The 27,996-nt window shown below is 43.2% G+C and overlaps 1 protein-coding gene across 1 annotated transcript; it reads right to left on the bottom strand.

Moving 5' to 3' along the window:
* Window positions 1-170: 170 nt before the first annotated feature.
* igfbp2a (insulin-like growth factor binding protein 2a) lies at window positions 171-27,028 on the bottom strand. The gene is made up of 4 exons (XM_080422246.1): window positions 26,292-27,028; window positions 10,435-10,616; window positions 977-1,117; window positions 171-420 (listed from the first exon to the last, which is right to left on the bottom strand). Exons 1-4 carry the CDS (start codon window positions 26,710-26,712, stop codon window positions 262-264), a joined length of 903 nt encoding a protein of 300 aa, XP_080278372.1. The 5' UTR covers window positions 26,713-27,028; the 3' UTR covers window positions 171-261.
* Between the last annotated feature and the right edge of the window lie 968 nt (window positions 27,029-27,996).

Below are 27,996 nucleotides of genomic sequence, written 5' to 3'. Positions count from 1 at the left end.
CTCTCTCTCTCTCCCTCTGTTTCTCTCTCTCTCTCTCCCCCGCCCCCTCTCTCTTCCCCCCCCCGCCCTCTCTCTCTCTCTCTCTCTCTCTCTCTCTCTCTCTCTCTCTCTCTCTCTCTCTCTCTCTCTCTCTCTCTCTCTCTCTCCTCTCTCTCTCTCTCTCTCTCTCTCCCTCCGTCCCTCCCTCTCTCTCTCTCTCTCTCGCTCTTTCTCTCTCTCTCTCTCTCTCTCTCTCTTCCGGGCCCCCCCAGGTGGGTCGTGCTATATTTGGGGCATGGCAGGGAGTTCCAGTTCTGACCCTCCAAGGTATTGGCTGCAGTTGGGGTCCCCCCTCACGGTGGGGGCCGATGGAAGAGGCCGGCCGGTGTGAGGGTTAACGCACCAGCACTCGCCCCGCTGGCCATGAAGAGACATCTTGCACTGGAAACACAAGGTGAGTTTACTGTAAGTTTGTAGTCTGTATAACTTATATCATATCATATTATCATATTATATCATATTTCCAGTCACTTCACCCCGCATCCCCCCATCCGTCCCTCAGACATCTTCTTAAAATGATGTTAACATGTTTATTATTTATTTTATTCCGGGGAAAAAAATACTACAGTAACAGATACATGCTTACAAAGGCATTTTAAGGCACATCTGTACATTTTTTTGTACCTATCTTCCATGAAGCCTATTGGGTTTCCCTCTGTATGAAATGTGCCATAAATCAGCATTGCCATAAAGTATTCCACAAAATATACTCATCTCATTGCTCAAACACAGCACCACATTTTCACCAACAATGCATTGAAAATAGATTATTGTGCTAAATGCCTACATTATAAATTGTCTAGTTAGTGGGTCTCCTTGAGAGGGTTCCTTGAGAGGGTTCCAAATGGACCCTTACGGGTCTGTAACTCTGAGAGGGTCCATTTGGTTCCATTTGTACACACATAAAGTCCTGCTCCCACCGAATTCACGGAGTCACCTGTTTGAGGTTATACTGCCCTCTCTTGTCACAGTTGGGGATGTGCAGGGCGTAGAGGTCTTCCAGGGGACCTCTGTTATCCCTGAAGGGCATCTTAGATATCCGTTCCAGGACCTGGTCCAGCTCCTGCTGGCACTGAGTCTGAACAACACAGAACAATGACAACAGCAATTAGTTAAGACATATATACGTATCATATTCTTCATTCAGTTCCCAATTAGCTTCCGCCGGCGCAGTCGCTGATCTTCCAAGGGTGCACAAAAAATTATACCAACATAAAAGCATACAGACATGCAATTTTTTACAAACAAACAGACTGATACCTTGTCAGCCTAGACAAAAGTTATATAATTAAAAGTACTCAAAGGTCAGATAGTTCAGCAATGCATATACAGAGGTTATCAAACAATGTAATTAGTTAAAAAGCCAAAACAAAACATCATGGCTGGTGGCATTATTCCTGTTGTGTGGTCTGTGTGGTATCTGTTTCAGTAATTTTCTGGCCGTGGAGTATTTCTTATAATTAGTTCAACTAGGCCGATACCCGTTTGGAACGCATGCCCCTCTGGTTATGCAATTACCCATTGTTAGAATACCCAATGTACCTGTTGTCAGAGTACTTGGTGCAGTACACATTAGGCCAGTCTATGACGTCAGTGCTATTATGACGTGATATTGATGACATCAGGGATCTCCACATGGGCATAAAAGGGCACAACACACACTCAGGTTCTGGACGATACAAACAGCAAGTTTGAAGTCGATCAGTCGGACGGTTCATGAGATATGTGGGACGCACACACACAGACAGACACACACACACACACACACATACATACATACACACACAGAGATTCCGTGCATTTATGGATAGATGTGTGTGCATAATGAGATCTATTGGCCAGAGGCTCGATAAATGACTGAGTTTAAATTTTGGCTTTTGGAAGTTCAAGATGACCGATACTGACCTAGCTGGTTTATTCTGGACCTGCCTTTCCATTTGGTTTTCCATCTGTCTACATTTAATAATATAAAATTATGTATTGAGACAAGTTCTTTTTTTTTGTTACTGTACCTGCTTTACTACTTTGGCTAGTGGAATTCCCCTCGGGATTATCCTCTCCTCTCCTCTGCTCTCCTCTCTTCCTGCAGTATTGTATGACCTCACCATCACAATAAATAAAGGTAGCCTATTAGTCTACATACGATATAAAGACATAATGTGCTGTAGGTGTTGCACGGCAGTGTCGTGTACCGTAAAAAGATGATCTACAAGCTCACAACACGATGCGACACATTGTCAGCTTGTAGATCGGCTATTTTCGGTTTGCAACACAGCGAGCAAACAGCGGCTAAATCAAATGTTATGTGTATGCATTTACGCATGCACTTGGGTTGTTGTTTCCCTCTGCCCTGTCTCTCCTCAACTCGGGTCCAGCCCATCGCTCATTCCACCAGCCATAAAATTCCGCCTCACCACTCATCAGTCCTCCAATCACCTCCAGCCACCTCCAATAAAAAGCACACATGCAGCTGTGCTTCCCTGTTGCTCTCTGAGAGACAGCTAGTTTTCTCTGTGACCCCATTTTCGTCTTTGTACGCCATTTCTGTTGTTGTTAGGGGAAGGACATGGCCCATGGGTAAGAAGTGTTTCTGTTAAGCACACTAGGTTTAGAGTCGAGGGTCAAGCCACAGTAGTTTTATTTGATAGTTGGAGTAGTAAGGGTTTTTGTTGTCCATTCTTTTGTTTAGAGAAGTTTTTGTTTACTTTGATCTGTGGGTTTGTGTTTTTATTGATTACTTAGATTTTGGCACCACCAGTCCTTTTCCCTTGTTTGTCTTACACATTTTATGTACCTCTGTTAACCCTCACAATGTCAAATAAACACAAATTCATGATGTCCATATCAGTTTCCTATTCCATTCATTTTTCACTGCTTATAACGTCATAGAGGCCCCCCCCCCCACGGCCACCAGTCAGACGTAACACCAGGCATTAGTGTGCAGCCTGTAGTCAAAGATGACCAGTCAGTTAGACTTGGCGGCAGACCGCCAGTGTCCATTACTCTTCACATTCCCACTGACTGGACCTACTTCACGTACACTGTTCACATGGGGTGTGACCAACGCTGTGGTCAGTGGATGCTGCTCACCCCAGTAACGTCCCCTGATAATTCAAGGGACACGAAACTGCAATGGCGCCCAGCCATTGACTGTATAAACAACCCGCCCTGCCTTGCATAATTAAGACCTTGGTCACCCACACAGCTGTTTTAGTTTATTTTGGCTGATTACACCTCTTCTAAGGACAGTTTGGCTGTGTACAGACCGTGCTCGGCTGACATCTCCCTCACTCCTCAATGTCAGTTTTGTTGCACCTGTTAGGGGTCAGGCCAACTTACGACTATGATTCTTTTGGATAGATGCACTTTGATGAGCTCAGCAAATTTGCCCCGCATTTGCGCCCAAATTCAACCTGAGAAGAGATCTAATCAGCAAACTAACTGAAAACACATGTGCGGATAACCAGGGGCTTTAAAGAATGAGGCAATTCTGGTTTGTTTAGTTACCATCTGGGCTTGCACTATGACATTGTATCTTATATGAAACCACTGCAGGAACTGTGCTAATCATTCATTTTTATTTGCCCAGTCCTTTGTTGGATCTGCATTCAAGGTCTTAAGTGTGTTTCCTGTGGATTATTAGCCACATCTGTTTTTCCAGAAGTCACCCTGTATTGGCCGAAGTAAAAGGAATTTGTCTACTTTTGCATATCCCACTTTTAGATATTTACCATGTGCATGAACAGCAGTATTTTTGTGTGTATGCTCTCTAGGCCAGTGGTTTTCAAATTGCGGTCCAGGGACCTCCAGACGTCCTCAAGGCCATTGCAAGGAGTCCCCAGCCAAAGGAGGGATAGTTTAATTGAGCAATAATTCAATTCACTTACAAATGACTGTCCAAACAATATCTTTCAGTATCACCAGTATTAGAAAATGTACAACATCAGAATAATTTCAAATTGGGGTTCTATGGGAAATGTAATTGGGAAAAAACTTTTGAAGACCCCTGCTCTAGTGACACCTGCCTTGCCATGTATCCATCTATGTATCCATCTATATATCTGTCAACTATACAAATTGGGACAGTGAAATTAGGTGAATTGAATACAAACAACTTAAATGGTTCCATTTAAATGAAATTGCAGTGTTTTGCCTTCATTGGATTGCATAAACTAAGACTATGTTTTTGGTGTGTCTGCCTTTAAGAGTTCCATAGCAGCGGGGCATACGGCAGGCTGATCAAAATGTGCTATACACGCCACAAGAGGGCCTCTCAGGCTTCGCAGTGTGTGTGTCTGTGCGCGCGTGTGTGTGTGTGTGTGTGTGTGTGTGTGTGTGTGTGTGTGTGTGTGTGTGTGTGTGTGTGTGTGTGTGTGTGTGTGTGTGTGTGTGTGTGTGTGTGTGTGTGTGTGTGTGTGTGTGTGTGTGTGTGTCTCTCTGTGTGTGTGCGTGTGTGTGTGTGTGTGTGAGAATTAGGTCCCCAAGCCAGGAGTGCATCAGCACTTAGTGAACAACTTGTGCTCTTTGGACAATCAGCATATTTTCATAGATGTGCATGAATTTCCACATAAAACACAGATGTGGACATGCGCGCACGTGACACACGCACGCACGTCGTACACACGCACACGCACACACATGCTCGCGCACGCACGCACACACACACCCACGCGCGCGCACAGACACACACACACACACACACACACACACACACACACACACACACACACACACACACACACACACACACACACACACACACACACACACACACACACACACACACGCACACAATCCTTTCAGCAATGGCTAAATGAAGCATGTCTCTTGCCAGTAATGAATAATAACTGGTGCCAATGACCTCAGTTTTACCTCACTGTCTGAATCTGCCAAATGCCTGTTGGAAGTCACACAGTGACGGTCTAACATATGATTTATCACTTATAACGTCATTATCAAATCATCTTTGTCTTTATTGACATATTTGGCTACTGACCCCCATCTCCCTTGACATAAATGTCACTATGTTATATGGGCTGCATTAATCTGACCATTAAACTGTCAACATTCAGAGGATCAAACTACAACATCCGGAGGATCAGAGCCTTCCTCACCAAGGAGTCTGCCCAGCTCCTTATCCAAAGCCTCAGACGTCTCCGGGCTCGACTATCGCAGCTCCCTCCCTTGCCGTTCTGCCGGCATGCTCATTGCACACTCAAAACCCCCTGCAACTGATCCAGAATGTTGCGGTACTCCTGGTCTTTAATCCATTAAGACCTGAAACCGATTCTACATGTCTCCTAAATCTCAACAGTATTCTGAAAAACGTATGTTTCAGTGGTGCTCAATCCTTTTCATCTCAAGGACCCCCAAAATTATTTGTATTTGGCCGTGGACCCCCATCTCAAAACATTTGGTTCCAGGGACCCCCAGGAGCAAAGATTTGAGTTAAAAATGTTTGCTTTAAAATATATATATTCAAAGATTTGCACACATTTTCACGATTTTTCAAAAATAGCAGATATACAAGCTCATGAGCTTGTATATCTGCTATTTTTGAATAGCCCAAAGTGTAAAATAATGCTTTTTCGCTCAAATCTAAAAATGACACAGTTCCAGGTCTTAATGGGTTAATCCCCCTACATTTTCATGGCTCCCCATTCCGTGCTCCCTAACTCCCCCTTCACTGGCTTCCGGATGCTGGCCGGCATCTAAACTCAAACCACTGGTGATGACCTACACAAGGCCTTCAAGGGCATTGCACCCCCCTACCCCCAGGACATGATCCACCCCCTACAGCCCTTCCTGCCCACTTAGATCAGCTAACACAGGACGTCTAACTATCTGTCCCTCTCTTCCCCATACAACACCCTGGCCAAAGAGTGACCTAAAAACTCTTCTCCCTCCTGGGCCTGGCTATGGAATGACCCCCACCCCGTTTCATCTGATATTCCATCATTCGGACAGCATGCAGCCCTTTTCAAAATATGTTTGCACCCATTCTAAAACGTTCTCTACAAATCCTTCAATTATGTCAAATCAATAAATATCAATCTTAATTAGATTCTGCTTACTCTGACCTTATTCAGGTTAAGGTAATCAGAAAATGCTGTTTAAAGTAGATGGCAATTTCTGCAATTACTGTGTTCTGAAAAACATAAGACTAATACCTTTATATAGAGTTTTATTTATTTGATAAAAATAGAGCATGGGTAATGAACATCAGTATATGGAATTGCTTAACATGTTTATTTAATTTTATGGTGTTTGACAGCTCTTTCATATCACTTTTAAAGGTTACTGTAGAGTCCAATCAATATGAGCCCAAATACTACAACTCATTTACAATGTCAAGCTTCTCCTCTCACAGAATGTGTCATCTCTTTGTTTTGTAAACATCATACACACCATTTTGTTTGGTATTCAAGAGACGTGGTTTAGTAAGCCTGCCCTGGACAATGGGTCACTGCTAAAAAACTTAAGGAGTCTTCTTCAATGTAATTTGCATGTGGAAAAATGATTGCATTATCTGCTGACATTATTAATGTTTTTATATGCATTAGGTATGTAATTAATATATAGTGGGAATAAAAGTCTTACAAGAATGCAGCCTTGTGGGACTCCTACAGGGTACTGTCAGTGTCATCGCAAACACAATTACATTGGTCCAAGAATGGAGCCAACACAAACACATTGTTCACAAACTCAGCTTTCTATTGGAAAGATATGATTTGATCCGGTCAAGTTGACCGGGGAGATGTTCCCTGGGTGGGGATCTTGGAGAGGCGAACAGCAACTGTCCAGTCAGCAACTCAAAGTGCTGGCAGGCAGAGATCAGATCAGATCTGAGATAGGATTATATCAAGTCTTTTACTGTTACACAGCCCAGGATCTGAAATATGTGAGTACCATGGGGGGGAGGAGAGAGAGAGAGAGAGAGAGAGAGAGAGAGAGAGAGAGAGAGAGAGAGAGAGAGAGAGAGAGAGAGAGAGAGAGAGAGAGAGAGAGAGAGAGAGAGAGAGAGACCGGGGGGCAGAGGTGTGGAAGTTTTCCCTAATTTATTTGTTTTATTTGCAGTTTAATTGTCAGATTCCTTGGAGAAAACGAACGCACAACTGAAAGGTTAAATGGACAGGTTTTACCATAATGTTTGTGGACACCAGACTCATGGCATTCTCGAATCCAGTGGAAACAATTACTTTTTCCACTAAACACTCTTTCCCTATAGCTAAGCAGTCACAGCGTAATTTCTTAATTAATTCACTATGTTTTTTGCAAGTAATAGACAACAGTACACATGATGTTAAAAACGGAGGTCTGCAAAGTTTATTTGTCAAAGATTTAATTACATTTTGCTATTGAATGTAAACACAGATACTCTGTCTGTATTGTTAGACAGTGACCGAACCTTCTGTGTGTCTATTTGTGTCATCAGCTCTGAAAACAATCTGCAAGTGCCAGTCTCCAAATGGAGTGAGGACATGATTATAACATACAGTACCATTTGGACAGGTAAGTACATTGCCTGCATTTTCACATATTTACAGTATGTTACCCCTAAAAGCTGTGTGACAGATTGCCCCCTGACTCCCAGTCACTAATAACGTATCCCATTCCTCTCTCAACCCAACTTGAGCTCGTCTGCAAGGCCAAGGGCCTGTTGATTGAACCTCACAGCAATAGTCTTGTTAGCTGATTTGGTTTCGGCCGGTTTCAATTGACACAAGCCACATTCAAATGTCACATACAATGCCACTATTATGATGTATGTTTACCAAATAATTCCAAAGAAAACTCTGAAGGAAAATTGTATTTTGTCTAAAAGTTAGACAGTATCCAATTGGAACACAATATTGGTGTTTATGCCTTGGTATTTATGATACTGTGTCTTAATGTGCAAGACATTAAGCCTGCCAGTTGCCACTGACACCGAATCCGTGCTGAACATGACCACAAAATAATTAGAACGGGGGTGAACGCTGGCTTGAGTAGAATGCGTTAACAGACGTTTTAACGGTGTGTTTCGAATTGCTGTGACAGGGGACATAAATTCTGCTTCTTATCTTGACTTCATCCAACTCTGCAGAAACAAAGACAGATCTCTCAGTGCTCGTAGATCAGTAAGCTCCCTCCTGAAAGAGACTACTTCTCGGTTTCAAGCTGGGTGTCCCGGCAGGGGCCCGACAAATATCTCTAAAACACTCACATGTCCCAGTTTTCAACAACCAAACTGTCCTGGTTTTTCACAGCAATTATAATAATAACTCTTGTTTTGAGTGCTTACATAGATGTTTATCATGTTCTGTTCTGTTGAAAGGTGCAGTCACTAGGTGTGCTGAGCGCTAAAATAATTGTCCCCATCCTGGTGATGAAAGTACGGAAATAGCCAGCACACAATGAATGTCCTTTTCACATGTCAAAAGGACATTCATAGACCATATTCACACGGCGGCCATATTGGAATTTAACATTGAAAGTGCCGCCACCCCGGGTGGCTACTTTCATTGACTTCATAGAAACATGGCCGCCGTGTGAATATGGTCTATTGTGTACTGGCTATTTCCTTACTTTCATGACATTGTTGAGCCGTGCACCTTAAGATTTGTATTTAACCTGGAGTGTTGTGGGCCTTCTGCTTTGCAGTCATTTCTCCCATCCTGGTGATGAAAACATCAGGTGAAAATAAAAAAATGAAATTAAAAGAAATTGTCAAAGTAGCTTTACAAGCTCACAATGCATCGCGATGAGACACAGTTGTGAGCAGTGTTGATTTTGACAGCAAATTTTGATTTAGTTTTAGTCATAGTCTTTTGAATAAAATCTTATTTAGTTTCAGTCATATTTTAGTCATCTGAAATGTTTTAGTTTTTGTCTAGTTTTAGTCGACTAAATATCATAAGATTTCATATATATCATAAGACTAAAATGTATTTTAGACCTTGATGGCTGATTTTACACATGCTGAAAATAGCCGATCTACAGTACAAGCTAACAACGCGTTGCAGCGCGATGCGTTGTGAGCTTGTAGATCGGCTATTTTCAGAGCGCAACACCCGAGCGCAACCAAACATAAAATGACTTGTCTTTTAGTTCTACTGGATCTCTTCTCCACTAGTCTCTCACTAACATTTTAGTCTAGTTTTTATTTGTTGACAAAAAGTCAATACATTTAATCTTAATTTTAGTCATTATAGCTTAGTTTTTATTTCGTTTTCGTCAGTGAATAAAGGTAGTCGACTACGGTAATATTTTTCGTCATAGTTTTAGTCGACAAAATCAACACTGATTGTAAGCTTATAGATACATTGGATTTAAGTGATTGAGGGTGCCGGCTTGGGTTTGGGCTTCCGTCATGATGGCAGGGTAATCCCGTCTGAGTGACAGCTAGGCGGGCCGTGGCGGCTGATACCGCCAACGCGGCTGAACATGAATAGGCAGCATATTCGGCTTCATCGTCCTCCAACTGGCGCGATACGCTCGGGCCGATCCGATACGTCACTAGCTAATGCTAGGGATCAAACAAACTTGTGATGTCTTTGGCATCTAACTATCGACACCATGGGATTTCTACAGAAGTGTGGTTGACTACCGCTCACGTCTAAACATGACATTAGAGAGCGCTGACAACGTCGGCCAGGTATGCCTGAGGCACTTTACCAGGCAGTGAGAGGAGTGAGAAAGGGTTCCAGACAGACATCGAGAAGACATCTAAAAGTTTTCTTCCCCATGTCAAAAGGCCAACTTTTCACAAGGGAAAATAACCAAGACTGGCCTTCTTAAATATGACACTGGTATTCTCTTTTGGATGTGATGCTGTTCAATAACTTAAGTACTTCCAGAACAGACACTCTGTTGTCTCTAAAGCCTGAGTTAGACTCACAGTAGTTGCGTGCGGGTGTTGTTGAGCATCGAAAACAGTCGATCTATGAGCTCACAACACTTGTGTTGAGTTGTGAGCTTGTAGATCTGCTATTCCTGGTGCGGGACACCCGTCCGCACGCAACCACTGAATGTAAACAACGACAAAAAAACGGTAGACCTTTACTAATCCCACAGGGGAAATTCAGTTTCAGCTCAGGGACACTTCCACACGCATACTGGGGGCGTACCAGGGGGCAAACCAGTGACCCTACTGATTATCAGACCTCTCTACCTACTAACCCAGTGTTTCCCAAAGACTGGGCTGGGACACAAGTAAATATCCCTTTTTTTGTTTCATACATTTTTTTTCTAATTATATTTCAAAAGATTTAAAAAACTTTTTTTTTTAAATCTAATACATTCCACGAAAAAAAAAAAAACTGAAGTAGTGAAAATAGCCAATCTACAAGCTCACAACGCATCACATCACAACACATTGTGAGCTTGTTTAAATATGAACCAGGTCATCATTACCTGCTTTGGCCTGGTGGGCCGCACCTCTTCCACTTTGTTGGTCTTCATCTTGGTCTTCATCTCCTGGCGGTGCTGACGCACAGCACTCTCTTTGGCCCCCAGCCACAGGCTGTCTTTGGTGGGCTTCCGGATGGCAGGGATCTCAGTCAGACCCTGTTCGACCACGGGGTCCACAGTCTCACCTGTTGATTGAGGAAGAGGGTTAACCACTTGAACGTCAACCCTATTCTGGGGAAATAGCCGATCTACCTGCTATTTCTGGCGAAGAGATTTGGTGTGGAAGGAAGCAAGAGCAGACCAAGTACAGAGCCAACTCAGGTCCAGTTTAGTAAATCTAGAGGGTTTATGTGGTTAAAGTTGTGCTGAAATGAAAAAAATGTTTTTAACTCTTTTAGATCACGGCCCTGGTCGTATTGTGCTCCTATTTAAAGGGATTGTAGGCGATTCAGAGATAAACAAAGGGAAAAAATCCAGCAGTTCGTTTCCCCGACCACCAGGGGGTGACGCACGGAGGACTTCCATAGAGTAAGCAGACTTCTAAACGGGCCATGCCGAATATAGGTTACTTTTTTCGGATACAATTCGCGGAACTGCCCACCCCTGCCGGTTCTCTAAATTTTTATTTTTAAATAGGCTCTTTCATGACAAATTGACCACATATATGAAGTTAAACAACTAAATTCTATCCAAACGCTTTTTGAAAAGTAAATTATGTGCCTAAAAAAAGAAGTTTGAGAGCATTTTAAAACCGAAAGTAAAAAGTTCACACGGACACGGACGCGCACGGATGCGCACATGCGTGCGTGAATTTACGCACCGGATACCCGGATGTGTAACCTAAATAGTAGGGAAAATACGGATTTCAGAAAGAGGAGTGTTTTTCAATGCAGGAAAACACCCCAGCATCATTATATAGTGGCTGATAGAGGGGAAAAAATGCAAAATATATATATAGAGGTATTTTTCAAATATAGGCTTAATGTTGCCTACTATACCTTTAACAAAATGTGCCAAAAGAAAACATGTTTTCTTTTTTTTTTCTTTTAAAATCAAAATCAAATCATGATTTCTTCCTGTAAAACAAAATATGAGGCGGACATATGTCAGCAAGTACAAACCAGTTTCAACCAACTAATAATATATCTACTAACTATTATATCATGACATCCACCCGTCAATCCATCTTCCATACAGAGATCAAATTAATTATGCTACAGACACTAGAAGGCAGGTGTGTGTGTGTGTGTGTGTGTGTGTGTGTGTGTGTGTGTGTGTGTGTGTGTGTGTGTGTGTGTGTGTGTGTGTGTGTGTGTGTGTGTGCGTGCGTGTGCGTGTGCGTGTGCGTGCGTGCGTGCGTGCGTGTGTGTGTGTGTGCAGCCACTATGAATCTATCTAAGTGCAATAACGTTTAGACAATTTAATTTAACCCATTACGACCTGAGGCCAATTCTACAAATGCCTTCTAAATCAGTAGTTGTCACACTTTCAAGATTATTAAAAAAAATACAGATGTACAAGCTCGCAGCGCGTCACAAAGTATATACTGTGAGCTTCTATATTTGCTATTTTTTAAATAGCCAACACAAAAATCTAAAATGACATATGCTTTCCCGGTTTTAATGGGTTAAGCTGAAACGTGTTTTCATATCAGTGTCCCTAGGACAGAATCATTTGGTATGGGGGTGCATTAAAAAAACACCTGGTGTAGGGGGACCCGCCTAGTAGAACATTGGTTCTCAAAGTGGAGTCCGGGGACCCCCAGGGGTCCTTGAGGGGGTTCCAGGAGGTCCCCAGTTAAATTGTTGATAGCAAAAAGCCAAATGGACCATTCCAGGTCTGTAACTCAGAGAGTGTACAAATGAAACCAAAATTGTTCATTCTCTGAGTTATGGGAGGTCCGTGGTCCAATGCATACCAAACCCATGCCCTTGAAATTAAAAAGTTTGTGAACTACCGGCCTTGCTTAGAATAGTGGTTCCCAAAATGTTTCACGTCAATGACACCCAAACGTATATGTATTTGGCCGAGGACCCCCATCTGAAAACATTTAGCCAGGGACCCCCAGAAGAGAAGATCTATGTTAAAAAAAAAAGTTTAAATATTTTTCAAATACATTTTTCAAATAGCACCTTTTCTTTTAATAGCCAACAATAAATGGATGGTGGTTAGAACGATTGTGATGCTACATTAATTACTTAATGACCCTTGGGGGGTCCCCGGACCCCATTTTGAGAACCACTGGCCTAGAAGAGTGAATGCCCCTCACTCACTCACTCACTCACTCACTCACTCACTCACTCACTCACTGACGCCATCCTGTCCACATAGTTGAAAATGCTGAGGTTGCGGTTTTTGGCCACCAGTCAATCGTCAAAGATCCCTCTGGTGGCCAAAAATTGTTTTATTTCTATGCAAATGTATTTTATGGTCGCGGTAAGGATTATGAAACTGGAGTTATGAAACTGGATAAATAGCTGTAAATAGTCATGTATCCTCGGTTCAAGTACAAAAAAAGAATAAAAAATAAATGTCTTCGGCATGCGGTGGTGATCTCGGGCCATAGAAATGTTTGACGCACTCGTGCCATCAAAATCCCACTCCAATGTTTTGGCAGACGTTTTGGCGTTTCCATTTAACTTTACAACTGCCACAAAACGCTAACAGGCTTGCAGTGGACATTTCTCAGTTAACCTTAGTGTCGATTTAAAAACAACACCAAACCCAAATCTAAATAACTGAACACAAATCTTGAAAGTGTGAGAACTACTGGTTTACAGGGCATTTGTAGAATCGGCCCAAGGTCTTAATGGGGAAAAGGAGCAGTTTTCACCATACAAGCACGACAGCGACGATATATGTAGAGATTGACCTGGCGTGCATCCACACCGCCACATGCTTTCATGTGACAGTGCTAAGGACAGTGACCGTTGCCTTCAGTGACGTTGTGAACCAATGATTCACCCAAAGCCAATAGCTCAGACTAAAGAGAAAACCTAGAACCTAGAAAGAAAACCTTGGTGACTGCAGTAACCTCGGCAGCTTCCAGTGATACCTGGAACCGCTTTTCACATGCAATCTCCTTTGGAAGCGTAGCTTTTGCGTAATAGGCTCTATGCACAGCAGCCATATTGGCCCCTTACGGTTGCTTTAACTCTGAGAGTGTACAAATGGAACCAAATGGACCCGGGTCCATTTGGTTCCATTTGTACACTCTCAGAGTTATGGGTGTCCTTGAAATTACAAAGGTTTCAGAACCACTTTGCCACACTAAATGGAACAGAGCCTTCATTAGTGTCATTGGTAACACCTGTGAAGGAACTAAGGAAGTGGCCCAATTTCTTACCAATATGGCTGCTGTGCATAGAGCCTATTGCTCCAACAGTGCAATGGTGGAAGAAGTACTCAGATGTTTTACTTAAAAACTGCACTATGTAACTTTCCTGTTTTACCCTGGATTTGAACCCAGGTCTCCTGCACAAGAGCTGACATCTTTTACCACTGAGCAAATAGAAATGTATTTCGTCGCGGACCCCCATCTGAAAATATTTTGTGCCAGGGACCCCAATCCCCATACAAGATTTGCGTCAAAATGTTTCAAAAATATTTGCAACAGCTTGTAGATCGGCTATTTTCAAATAGCCGATGTATAGGTTTAAAGTGGTTAAACTGATTGTGATGCTATGTTCTCATTTTGCTGGGGACCCCCCTGGAAACCCCTCAAGGAAACCACTTATGAGAACCACTGTTCTAAACGTATGCAGCAACACAAACAATATTACGACATAGCTTACATTTCGCAAGGGACCGCAAGCCACCCAAACGGGCCCCCACCGCGCACACGTCACAGTTGCTGTCAAGAGACCCCGATCCAGTGGCATAAATTTTGCATTGTTTTCAAACACAACACGAGGAACCATAATGAAGAATTTCATTTAGCTCTTAATGGGGAATCAAACAGCTGCATGCTGGGCTCGGCCTGAAAGCATCCCCATGTCTTGTTAAACATCAACTTAAAAAAAAAAAGCTTCTCTCCAAACAGATGGTGCAAGCAATGTGAGAGGCCATGAAGTCCATCGCGACATGTTATTTCTCACAACAAAACATCCTTGGGTGGGGGGGGGGGTGCGTGTGGAGCACTTAACTCCAAAGCACAGACAAAGTGTCTCATCTGAAACAGTGGTTCTCCTGGATCAGGGCCCAAATGAAGATCTCGAAAGTGCCAACCCATCAGAAGACCACTTGGCAGCCTTTTCGGCTGCCATGTTAAGTGGTTGGACGGGTGGGCCGCATGTTTATTTTAACGTTCAATCAATCGATTGTGTTCGGCCTTGGATCAATGAAACTAACGTAGTATATTTGAAGTCCCTATTTGTCGGAAAAAAGGGACCATAACCTATTTATTTTTTTACATGACTTTGTCAAATTATCAATAAAATATTATTAATTCAGCCAATTATTTGGGGGCCCACTTTCTATATCCTCATGGCCCTGGCCCACAGGTTGAGAACCACTGACCTAAAAATGTGTCAGTAAATGCCTTCTAGCAGGTCAGTCACACACTGTAGGACTGAAGGTCACATACTCTACATCACTGATTTGAAGCTGTTTTGATAACAAGTGAGACAGAGAAATGGCCTGGACAAGTAGATAAGAACACATTCCTGGGAGAACATCCTTGATGCAACCAAAGTGTAACGTCTGGGACTGTGTGTGTGTGTGTGTGTGTGTGTGTGTGTGTGTGTGTGCGTGTGCGTGTGCGTGTGCGTGTGCGTGTGCGTGTGCGTGTGTGTGTGCGCGCGAGCACATTTTCTGAAGCTACAAAACAGCCATAAACTTTCAGGAACAGCTCCCTGTACTAACTCCCACAAATGATTATGGAACATAAATTCATGCACTAATGACTTTATAATGATGACATTACTATGATGGCTTTATAATGAGGCCTTTTATAATAAATGTTCTCAAAGTGTTTAATGTCCCTAGATATTAGACACACACACACCCCTCCTCCTTCCCCCTCACAAGAGTACAGACTGAGACATAATAGTAAAGTGCGGATTACAAAAGATAGGATAAACAGGATAGACTCGGTTCTGTATGAAATACAATTTCTAACCAGTTATGACATTTTTTAATCAGCACAACCCAAGCTTGGATACAACATCTTCCCGTACATGAGTGTGTAATGCAGAGAGAGTTTTTCTCTGCCTTGTAAAGCCAGCTCTCTGCGTATCTCACTACTGGTGCGTATTCGCTTCTATCCATTTCCCCACGCATAGAGTGAAAAGTAACTAATTAACTACTCTCATTAGTGTAAATGAGTAGCTTTTTATTGGTAGCAGGCTGGCATCATGTGTACTTATTTGAGAACGTTCAAAAATAAATCCTACTTTAATTTAAAGCTGATATCCTACCAGGGATTTGAACCTGGGTAGGACCTGGGCAAATGTACTTATATTATATCAACATGCTCTACCTTACAGATTGATTCAAATAGAATTGTAGGCATTAAAATAAGTTTGATATTGCAGCATTAAGTCGATCTTTGATAAATTATACTACTTTTGGAAAGGTACGAATTACAGAGTAACCTCTTCTGCTGCTGTGGTTATGGTATGGAGATTGAAGTTTACTTTAATGATAATAATACTAATCTTTATTTATAGAGCACCTTTCAGATATGAATGCAGTTCAAAGTGCTTTACATTAAAAGCAAAACAAAGTTCTAGATAAGTAAAAAAGAAAAACAGTACTGAAAGGCTCGTAATGTTAAGAAATGCTATGAACCTCTTGGAGTCATGGAGAAGCTTTCTTAAAACTGTGTGTGTGTGTGTGTGTGTGTGTGTGTGTGTGTGTGTGTGTGTGTGTGTGTGTGTGTGTGTGTGTGTGTGTGTGTGTGTGTGTGTGTGTGTGTGTGTGTGTGTGTGTGTGTGTGTGTGTGTGTGTGTGCGTGCGTGCGTGCGTGCGTGCGTGCGTGCGTGCGTGCGTGCGTGCGTGCGTGCGTGCGTGCGTGCGTGCGTGCGTGCGTGCGTGCGTGCGTGCGTGCGTGCGTGCGTGCGTGCGTGCGTGCGTGCGTGCGTGCGTGCGTGCGTGCGTGCGTGCGTGCGTGCGTGCGTGCGTGCGTGCGTGCGTGCGTGCGTGCGCGTGTGTGCGTGTGTGTGCGTGTGTGCGTGCACGCTCATGTGGCTTAGTCGCTTCTTGTGAGCTTGTTTTCGTAGACCTGACCACTTGTTTCTCTTGCAAAATCTGGCAACACTAATCATCACTTTGGAGAGTATCGCTGAACTTGAGAGGGATTGGTTCGTAGAACGTATTCATATTGAAATGGATACGCTAAGGACGTTACCATACTGTAGTAACTTTAACACAAAGCAGGCTAACTATAGACGTACTTTAACTTTAGTAGTGTTCTTACTTCTACTTGAGTAATATTCATGCCAAGTAACAGTACCTTCTTGAATAATACTTAAGCCGAGTTACAATAACTAACTTCTATTTGAGTAAAATCCCACTTAACAGTAACTTCTATTCGAGTAATATTTAAGCCAAGTAACAGTAACTTCTACTCGATTAATATTTAATCCACTGTACAGTAACTTCTACATGCTATGAGTAATATTTAAACGACGTTACAATAACCATTACTCGTGTAATATTTAAGCCAAGTTAAATCAACTTCTACTTGAGTAATATTCAAGCACTCCTTCCACCCTTGCAGGACACCAGGCTGAGCGGTGGTTGGAGGGTCATTCTCTGTGCTCTGTGTGAGGTAAATCTGACATCCGCCGGTCATAAAATACCATCACAAAAGCTCTAGAAGAGACGCAGTGGAAGGAAATTCCGAACGCAGGAAAAATAAGGAGCTGGCGCCTTCAGCCATCAGATAGAACCGGGTGTTGTTGAACTCCAGTTCTCTCATGACGCTCCTCTGTGCTTCCCCTACACACTCTGTCTTTGAAGACCGAGTTTCTCTGTGAGGGGCAAAAGTCAACTGAAATCAGGTGTGTGTGTGTGTGTGTGTGTGTGTGTGTGTGTGTGTGTGTGTGTGTGTGTGTGTGTGTGTGTGTGTGTGTGTGTGTGTGTGTGTGTGTGTGTGTGTGTGTGTGTGTGTGTGTGTGTGTGTGTGTGTGTGTGTGTGTGTGTGTGTGTGTGTGCGCGTGTGCGTGTGTGTTTTTACTATAGTTGTGAGGACCAAACGTCCCAGTCCACAAGTACTACAGTATATAGTAGAAATAGACATTGTGAAGACCATTTTCCTTGTCCTGTTTTATGGTTACAAAAGATGTTTAGAGTTAGGTTTACAATTAGAAAAGGAGGTTAAATGTATGCCTTATTTATACTTAGTTGTGCACTGGTGACGTGCACCGAATGATAGCCGGTCTACAAGCTCACAACGTGTTGCAGTGTGACGCTTTGTGAGCTTGTAGATGTGCTATTTCTCAGCTTTAGGTTACAGTTAAAAATGGCAATTTATTTTTTTATATCGTTCATAAAACTGCTGTCCTAAAATGTCCTTGCAAGTATAGTAATACAAATGTGTGTATGTGTGTGTGTGTGTGTGTGTGTTACTATACTTGTGAGGGCCCCAGTATATACTATATAGTAGAATTTGAGAAATAGACATTTTGAAGATGGTTACAAATATTTTCAGTACTAATTAGGAAAAGATTCAGGTTGGGGTTAATTAGGCATTTAGAGGCTAGGTTCATGGGTTGGGAATTGGTTGTCATGCACCAGAAATAGTAGATCTACAAGCTGCGATGCTTTGTGAGTTTGTAGAGCAGCTACTTTCGGGGAGTGGCACTGCCATGGAACTAAGGACAACTCAGGCTTTAGGGTTAGGTTTTTAAAAAAATTGTAGAAATGGCATTTATGAAATTGCCACCCTAAAGCCTTTGATGTCCTCAGCCCCACAAGTATAGTATTACCTGTGTGTGTGCGTGTGTGTGTGTGTGTGTGTGTGTGTGTGTGTGTGTGTGTGTGTGTGTGTGTGTGTGTGTGTGTGTGTGTGTGTGTGTGTGTGTGTGTGTGTGTGTGTGTGTGTGTGTGTGTGTGTGTGAGTAAGAGAGAGTTTTGCACAGACAATCACAACGCACACACATGCAAGCATATTGGCGGCCGGGGAGATTTTTGTTTTGCTCCCTTACATAATTCCAACAGTATCCAAGTGCAACACAGACACTCCCACTTTCCAGGAGAAATCTGAGATGTTTGAGTCTCTGCACAAACATGCACACACACACACACACACACACACAAACATTCATAGTTACGCGCACATGAAAGCATGTACGCACACACACGTGGGTGCAGCAAACGCATGCATACACGCACATATGACATAACACGTACCAAAAACAGTGATCTCGCTCACACATGCTTCACACTTGCACACACACACACACACACGCACACACGCACACACACACACACACACACACACACACACACACACACACACACACACACACACACACACACTGTCCTTCACAGACACGCACAGGTGTGCAGACTGTGCACACATACACACAAAACACAAACAGGCACGCCGTTGCATGTACAGATTCACATACTCGTCTGTGATTTCTGCCACACTCACTTTGTGAGCTTGTAGATCAGCTGTTTTCGCTGCGTGACACCCACGTGCAACAAAGTATAACTCAGGCTTTACCCAAATGCACACACACATACCCTTGCTTTCTTTCCGCTCTTGCACACATGCTAACACACACACACACACACACACACACACACACACACACACACACACACACACACACACACACACACACACAGAGAGAGGGTCAGGAGCACACTTCGGGGGGTTCTATGCCTCTCTGCAGTACAAGCTGTCCCACAGAGGTGGGTGTGGATGAAGGATCAGCACCATCATGTCTGGTCTACTGCCTGAATTAAGACTGGGGCCAATGGCCGGGCTGGCTTCCATTCTATATCGGCTTTCCCAGATGGCCAGAAGTGTCACGTCTTATTGTCTACAGTCGATTCTGGTCAACTGAGCAGCAAATTGCAGACTTGGCTTCGAACGGACGCGTTGGAAACAGGAAAGGCTCTGACTCTGAGCAGCATCTGTAACCCCCCCACCCCCCTAGATTTTAAGATAATAACTCTATTTATAAAGCACTTGTAAAAACAAGATTACAAAAAATTAAGAAATGCATTTTGATTTAAAGTGCAGTGAGAAATAAAACATTTGTAATTAAGAGAATCAAACAATAACATTTCTAAATGTTTTAAAGACAGAGAGGCCATTCGATAAAAGTACGTTTGAAGGAGTGATTTGAAAGAGGACAGTGTTTCATCAAGCCTGATCTCCTCAGGCAGGTCGTTCCAGAGTGGAGGAGCCCTGACAGTAAAGATATGGTCACCCTTTGTCTTTAACGTCGGCGCAGGAACAACCAGCAGGCTCCTGCCTGAGGACCTCAGGCTGCACACAGGCTCGTGAGGGGTTAATAACTCAAAAATGTAATTAGGGGCCAGGCCATGAACTGCATTAAAAGTAATCAGTAAAATCTTACAATCAATCTTAAAACAGACAGGCAAGTTCAAATAGGAGTAATATTATGTTCTCCTCTTGGTTTTAGTTTAAAGTCTAGCAGTCAGCAGTGTTCCGTACAATTCTGAGCCTGTTGAGTGTTTTTTTTTGCTTAAGGCGTGTTGGAACACCATCGCAATAGTCAAGGTCAAGATCTCAGAGGGCCATCATCGGCTGCGTCGGGCCGCAATTATTTTAGGAATTTGGGCAGCGGTATGGGCAGCACGGCTGCCTTTCAATCGGCCTCTCACGAAATCTCGGGTGTGAAATAAGTCACGCACCGCAAAAAAGCAAAGTAGCCGATCTACAAGCCCACAACGCGGCGCGCCTGCGGCGCGTTGTGGGCTTGCAGATCGGCTCTTTTCACCCGCACGGCTACCGCTGTACGGCGGAGCGTAAATCGGGCATCCGAAGCTGCTGAAAGCTCCTGCATAGAGGAACCTGCAGTTCGTCATCCGTTACGCGGCCAACAGGGACTGTCTTCCTAGAAGCACGCACTCAGCAGGAGTGCAGATGTGTTTACCTTACAGGCTTTTTCTGGCCCGATGGGGGAGACTAAAATTGGAGCCCTTGGACAGGACCTGGCACGTACGGCCGATGGCATCCAAGGCCACGCAGCCAGGTACTGTAGCTGGCTACCAATGCAGCCTGCTTGAACCCTATGGCACAGGGGCATAGTGTAGAATCGAGGGCAAGCACAAACACATCAGACTCACAGCGCATTAGCAGGCAACTGCACAGTAAAATCCTGAGTGCTCCTCTAACGGCGAGTGTACGAATTAACACCAATTAACATGCATTTTTACTGTGTTGAGCTAAACTGCATTTGAATGCTCTGGATTTTGCTGTGCATGAACAATTAAAATGGACGGAAAGAGTTGAAAGGGACTGAGAAAGGAAGGCATTTGTGAATTAAGTGGCATTCTCAGTTTGACATGAATGTATCTGGAGTTGTCATTAACCATGTATATACTAAAAACAGCACATCCGAATAGCGTACTTCCCCTATGCTCTTCTAGTGAATAATGAGTTGATTTATAATTCCCTGTTCTTCCTTGTTTTCTTCGTGTATGTCACAGGGTCTTAGGAAGCCTTTTCAGATCAAGAACCCCCAGTTTGATATGCATTAGGCCACAGACCTCCATTTGATGGAATGTGTTATGCCTGGGACCCTAATGTACAAATGGAACCAAAAAGACCCTATAGAGAAGTCTATACAGACCTGTTGGGGTCCATTTGGCTCCTAACTATCCAAGAACGTATCTGGGGACCCCCTGGAACCCCCTTAAGGATCCCTGGGGGTCCCCACTCCCCCCACGTTGGGAACCAATGATATATAGACAACAACACCCTTCCTTATCCACAACTCCAAGGTAACCGGGGAGGCTTTTGTCACCTTCACTCGAACTCCTGGTGATTTATACTTGGCTGCGCATCATGTCACACAATGAAAATAGCAGACCTACAAGCTCACAACGCCTCTCAGTGTGCCACGTCGTGGGCTTGTCGATCCGCTGTGTTCAGTGTGCGACGCCGGCGTGCAGCCAAGTATAAGTCAGGCGTAGCCCTGAGGTGTTGAAAACCATTATACATCATATTACATATCAGATAACCTGTTATAACACACCTGTTCTTTTTTTCTGATCTGATCTGATGTGAAGTGACTTCACACATTATCTATAGTGAATGACTTAGATTGCCATTACGCGCTTCTCTGAATCAAGAATAAAGGGGGTTTATTTGTCACCAGTACTACTAATACAAGTGTGGCAAGACTGTGCTAACAGCATCACAACAACAATATAACAATAATAAAGATATCATAGATATAATAAAGATACAAATATAAATTAAATAAAGAGAAATCCCCCCATGATGAATTTACTTTGTAGCAATAGCTTAGTGTTTGGATTTATAGTATGGGCATTGTGTATAAGTTAGTCAAGACATAACCACGAATTGGTGCTTCAAAGAGTCGCCCCTGTGTTTTTTCCTCTGATATCAAGCAACACTTCAGGCATTCAACAACAATAAGTCCTGGCTATTCAAAGGCACAAGGAAGTTTCAGTTGATCTGAAGGATCAAATAAAAAGCGCCTACTGTAGCTGCACCACCAATGTAGCGTTGTGAAGAATGTAAAGCGATCCACCAAGCCCTGAGCCAAGAAAGACTACTTTCGATGTCTCAAGTAACTACTGGGGTTCATACGAATAAGAACTACGGCTCCCTGATCAACTGCTTAACAAGTGGGACCATAACATTGACCCCTGCTGCGTATGAATTTGCTAAATAAACAAACAAAACTATGCTGCAATTTTTTTTCTTTTAAAGGGAAAGCTATTTCCTTGGCCACATTTTCTGGTGCCGTGCAGAATTTCTGGCCCTCAAACGCAGGCACATGCCGGACAAAATCTTTCATTTCGTTCCATGGAGGCAAATACAAAGCAATTGGGATCCTCCAGCACATTTCTGTATAAGTGCACTGAAAGGAGAAAGTATGCGAAAGCAAGCCACGTTCATATACCATACAGTATATAGTGTACTGTATACACCAAATATACTATTGAGTGACAAGAATCTCTCAGCTCCGTATTTTGTCAACCTTGCAAGGTCCAAAAACAGCACACGGGATCTTTGGGGCTTTTATCGCCCGTTACATGACTTTCTCACCATGTAGGGCTTTCAAACCCGAGTTGAAGAGAGGCCCTCCACCCCCTGACCTCTCATACCATAAAGTACCTTTCCCTTCCCTTCCAGCACCGCTCGGCTCAGTGGCGTTTCAGCTATTGTTTGCATTGTCTTCAAGCACCCTTGTCCAGAGGAAGGAAAAAGGGGAGAGAGAGAGATAGAGAGAGAGGGAGAGAGAGAGAGTGAAAGCCAGAGAAAGGACAAGGAGGTGGGGGTGGGGGTGGGTTATTATGGAACTCAATAGAGGCACGCTGGGATTCTTGGCACGGGTACACATGAAGTCGTCGCCTAAGGGGGAAATGGCACAAATGCCCGTGTTTTGGTAAAGCCGGGAGGGGAGGGATTATCTGGAGCTATTTCAGTCCCGTGGGCTTCGTCTGGATGGCCCCGCAGGTACAGCTGAATGTCTCTGGTTAGCTAACAGTGTTATTTCAGGGAGCAGATGGCACAGAAGTTCTTTTTGGTTCAGGGGCAGGTGGGGGGTTCTTGAATTTTGACAAATAAGAACTAAAGGGATTTTATTCTGAAATCATACTACTGTACCTCAGCTGTCAAAAGTCTTTTCTCCAGCTTGCACGGAATGCAGCCGCAAAGCTTTGTTGTATATTAAAAGGCAGTCTGCAACACTGACCCTATAGCATATCTTCCCATCACTTGTGTTGGTATTTCAGTTGATTTTAAGATCTTAACAGGTTGTTTGGAGCTTTTAGCTACTTCAGGCAGGGCCTGTGTAGCCAGCCAGAAATCTATAGGGTCAAAGGTGACTTGATCTTTACTGTCAAGACCCCTAGGCTTTGGAATGCCCCACACATCAAAACAAGTTTACAGACACACTCATATTTGTTTCAGCCTGATTTAGTGCTGCTTTATTCTAAAAGATCCTTGCTATAATTCAGATCATGATATATTCACTATTCAGCTTCTCTTATTGATATGTATTTATAATACAGCACTTTGCAAGAGAAAGTGTTACATAAATGAAACAGACCAGGTTAAATATGTAAGCATACATTTAAAACTAACGTCCTAACTTACGTACTGTAGGTAGCTAGGTAGGTAGGTAGGTAGGTAGGTAGGTAGGTAGGTAGGTAGGTAGGTAGGTAGGAAGGTAGGTAGGTAGGTAGGTGGGTAGGTAGGTGGGTAGGTAGGTAGGTAGGTAGGTAGGTAGGTAGGTAGGTAGGTAGGTAGGCAGGCAGGCAGGCAGGCAGGTAGGTAGGTAGGCACTAGGTGCTTAGTTTATTGGGTACTTTTTTATTCAAGAGGGACACCTCAGACATATAGAAATATTGATTAATAATGAATGAATCAACTTCCCATGTATCATGACCCTGCACGCTGTCTCCGTTAGTTAATCTGTGATACAGTTTTTTCCACTGCCGACCCAAACACGTGTCAGTGTTACGGTAAAACTCTGCCAAAGAATGGATGTGCTCACTGCGACTGTGTTTACGATAATTGCTACCTAAAAATCTGTCATTTGACAGCACTATTTATACACTGAACTTTCTAGGGTGTTTAGCTGATGCACTCACCCAGAGGGAGAGGGACACTTACAAGTACAGCTGTTAACCACTTAAGCCCTATATAATTCAGCGGAACGAGGTCCCCCAGGGGTCTATCGCTTGCACCCTCCTTTTTCTCTCTTTGCCGAAGATAGCTGATCTACAAGCTAAGATCTGTGAGCTTGCAGATTTGCAAAATGTTCACCTATTTTCGCTGAATGTCTGCCTATTATGACAAGCCCAGAATCAGGATACTAGGGTTCAAGTGGTTAAATTACTCTTAAGCAAACCATAATGAATACAAAGAGACATGACCATATTCCTGCACCTCGATCACCCCGAGCAATAAATAGGCAGTAGCCTACATTAAATGGAGAACAGAATGATATATTATGTTTTATTTAGAGTGACCTCACATTGTTGAAACACAAACCAGACAAACTAATGTGGCCCTTATCTGGCCCATGTGTGAATTAATCACTTAAACCTTATACTGTAATTCTTTGCCGGGGACCCCCAGAGCTTTATACTTTGCCTCCTATTTCCTCTACACAAAATTTCTTTGCTGAAAATAACTGATCTATAAGCTCCTGGAGCTTGTAGATGTGCTATTTTTGCAGAATATTTGCCTATTATGACATGGCAGGAATAGGGACACTCGGGTTTATGTGGTTAAAGCTTCAAGCTGGTGGTGATTTATATTTTATTCTGGTGGACTGGACAGCCAAACAGTTATTCTAAAGCAACAGCCTGGACGATTCCCTTGGTTTGAAGTAGATAATCGTTGCAGCCTTGCATGTAAACATAACCACCCACACCACCAGTTTACAGTAGTACCTCCTGGTCAAAGCCTAAAGTCCACGTTTCCAATCAATGCAAGCATTCCCCTCTCTCTCTCTCTCTCTCTCTCTCTCTCTCTCTCTCTCTCTCTCTCTCTCTCTCTCTCTCTCTCTCTCTGTGTGTCTTGCTCTCTGTTCTACTCTCCCCCTGGGAAATCCTCAACATTAATATTGTTTTTGTGTAGTCCCCAACAACTACAACATTTGGGGGATTTCCAGGCTGCTAGCTGCGAGGCTATATTATAATAATAAACTTCCCTTACGACATTGTAATATTGTTACAGTGTTGTGCAGACGATTATTTGAGAGTATTGGGGAAAGGTGGGAGACATTGTGTCCATTAGGTCTGTTCTAGATACAGACATTAGTTAAAAGGAATATATCTCATTCCGCAGCAGTCTTTATGCCCAAGAATAAATGCAACAGATGTTTGACCCCCATTTTAAGAAAACATCTGCAGTATGTTATTAATAGTTCAATTAAAACATTCATTCATTAGGCCTACCTTGCCTACTCTATACTGTAGTCTGTTTTCTGTTTCATAAGTAGCCTAATCAAAGCTGATGTTAAGGCACATTTAGATCATTTTATGTCTGTTCTAGATACACACATTAGTTAAAAGGAATCATTCTGCAGTCTTTATGCCCCAGAATAAATGCAACAGATGTTTGACCCCAATTTAAAGAAAACATGTGCAGTATGTTAATAGTTCAATTAATATCCTACATTCATTCATTAGGCCTATACCTTGCCCACTTTACTGTATAGCTGCACTACATAATAAGACATAGCTATAAGTGGACAAAGGCTGCAACTCCAAAGTTTTAAACGTGTTGTTCTGGTCTTCCAAAAGCTGAAGGTCAAACGAAATTCATTTTTGCGGATCATATTTGCAGTATCTTCTTTGACAGCTGCATTGATAATACTCAGGAACTAAGTGCAAACCCCACTGACGGTTAGTCTAGACAGTCTCATTAAAAATTGATCAAAGGGGTTTTTCCTCTACACCAAATTTCTTTGCTGGAAATAGCTGATCTATAAGCTCCTGGAGGAGCTTGCAGATGTGCTGTTTTTGCAGAATATTTGTCTATTATGACATGATATAGGGACACTCTGGTTCATGTGATTAAAGCTTCAAACTGGTGGTGATTTATATTGTATTCTAGCCAGACAGCCAAACAGTTATTCTAAAAGCAACAGCCTGGACGATTCCCATTAAAAATGTATCAAAGGATTTCGTTTTTACGGTAAAAAAAAAAAAAGTAGAAAACTGACCGCTGGTGGGTTCCCGGTGCTCCATCAGACTCCAAGAAGTCGCGGGCTCGTCGGCGTCCACTTTCTGCCCGCACAGCCCCATGCCCTGCACCAGTTGCTCCAGCGGCAGCTCGGAGTCGGGCTTCGGGTAGCACCGCAGCCCGCTGGAGCAGCGCGGCGTGTACACGCCGCAGAGCTCGCCCTCTCGCCGGGCGCACACCGGGCAGCAGCCGCAGCCCGGCTCGCGCACGATCTCCGCACACTGGCTCTCCCCCGGGCCGGCGCCGGCGGGCTGCAGCTTGGGGCAGAGCGCCTGGCGCTCCGCCGTGCAGCCCGGGCAGCGGAAGACCATCTCGGCATGCAGGGATCCGGCGCCCGCGAAGAACAGCGCCGCGGAGAAGACCAGCAATAAGCCGCAGCAGCCCTGCACGGACGAGATCATTCTTGTTCGGTGTTGGTGTGTGTGTGTGTGTGTGTGTGTGTGAAGCTTTTTTTTGGGGGGTCAAATCATTGAGCGATGGAAACTAAAGGCAGTCCCAGGTGGAAAAAGGGCAGAGAAGTGTCAGTGTGCATGCGAACAGGTGAAGCCCGGGGGTCTGGGAAGGTCTGCTGGGTCCTACGAACAGCCAGATTCACATTTGCACATCAGAGCCACTCCGTACGCATTTCAGTGATAATGCAGTGTACCCAAACTCCCCATATAGTCTTCTCGAGAATCGGAAATCAGTCATACCAAACCCTGACTTGGTGGCAGCAGTGCATAATAGACGAGAAGCATATAAGGGTGGTGTCCAACTGGCTACAATTGTTTTCCAAAAATGTAAAATGCAATCAAGTCTCATATTCTGACATCAGTTTCTGTGGTTGGCCACTTGCCTTATCAAGATATTAAGCCAGGGGTGGCGCTTAATAGTCTTAAAGCAGTTTTGCATTTTTTGTTAGATGTGTTGTTGCATTTTGATTGATTGATTGATTGATTGATTGAATACTTTATTTAGAAAGACATGGTAAAAGTACATGGAACTTCCATGTAGTACAATTCACAATACAAGGTCCTCTAAACTGGATCGCTCATAGAAGCACTTGGCTTATTTAAAATGAGATCCCTGTGCACTCAAATCATGATGACATTTAAGAAGACATACAAATATACACTACTATGCAGAACGTCATACAATCAGCTTACAGGTTACTGGTATGAAAAAAAAAGAAATATGTACAATATACAGTTTTAGGAGAAGGGGGGGGTAGGTTAAGACTTTGACAGGGGCCAATTTGGAATTGCAGCCTCCTGAAGGTGCATCCTCTTTAAAGGTAGATATTGTCTAGTTTACGTTTGTATGAATGTAGGCCTCAGCATAAGCATAAAAAAACAGGAATATGGAATATGGACCACATGGGAAAAACATAGGCCTACATTAACTTTACCAATGACATCTCAAGTTATTTTTCTTGCTGCAACTTTTCTGGACAAGTCCCTAGTCAAGTCAAGTGTCATATCTCAAGTTAACGTCAAGTTACTACTGTAAAACAAAACACAACAGTCCAGTGCAGTAAAATGACATAAGTCTTAATATATTATATTAGAGAGCCTCTGCACATGCAACAGTGGCATTTTTACAATATTTTCTTGCCGTGAAGATGTTTTCAAGTAAGCAAAGTGCAAGTCCAACACATCATGTCTAAAGACTCTAGAATCAAAGACAAGTTAAATCTTAATTAAGTA

This window comes from Gymnoscopelus braueri (assembly GCF_963280865.1).
Source record: "Gymnoscopelus braueri genome assembly, chromosome: 24".
In the NCBI taxonomy this organism is placed as follows: Eukaryota; Metazoa; Chordata; class Actinopteri; order Myctophiformes; family Myctophidae; genus Gymnoscopelus; species Gymnoscopelus braueri.
This window is presented reverse-complemented; position numbering and strand designations above follow the sequence as displayed.

What these genes read in the sequence shown, in the direction of transcription:
- igfbp2a (XM_080422246.1), bottom strand. Translation starts at nt 26,712, where the DNA reads ATGATCTCGTCCGTGCAGGGCTGCTGCGGCTTATTGCTGGTCTTCTCC. An exon ending in GCACCGGGAACCCACCAGCG is followed by an intron (nt 10,617 to 26,291) that starts GTCAGTTTTCTA and finishes CTCAATCAACAG; the next exon opens with GTGAGACTGTGGACCCCGTG. An exon ending in GGCAGTATAACCTCAAACAG is followed by an intron (nt 421 to 976) that starts GTGACTCCGTGA and finishes TTGTGTTTCCAG; the next exon opens with TGCAAGATGTCTCTTCATGG.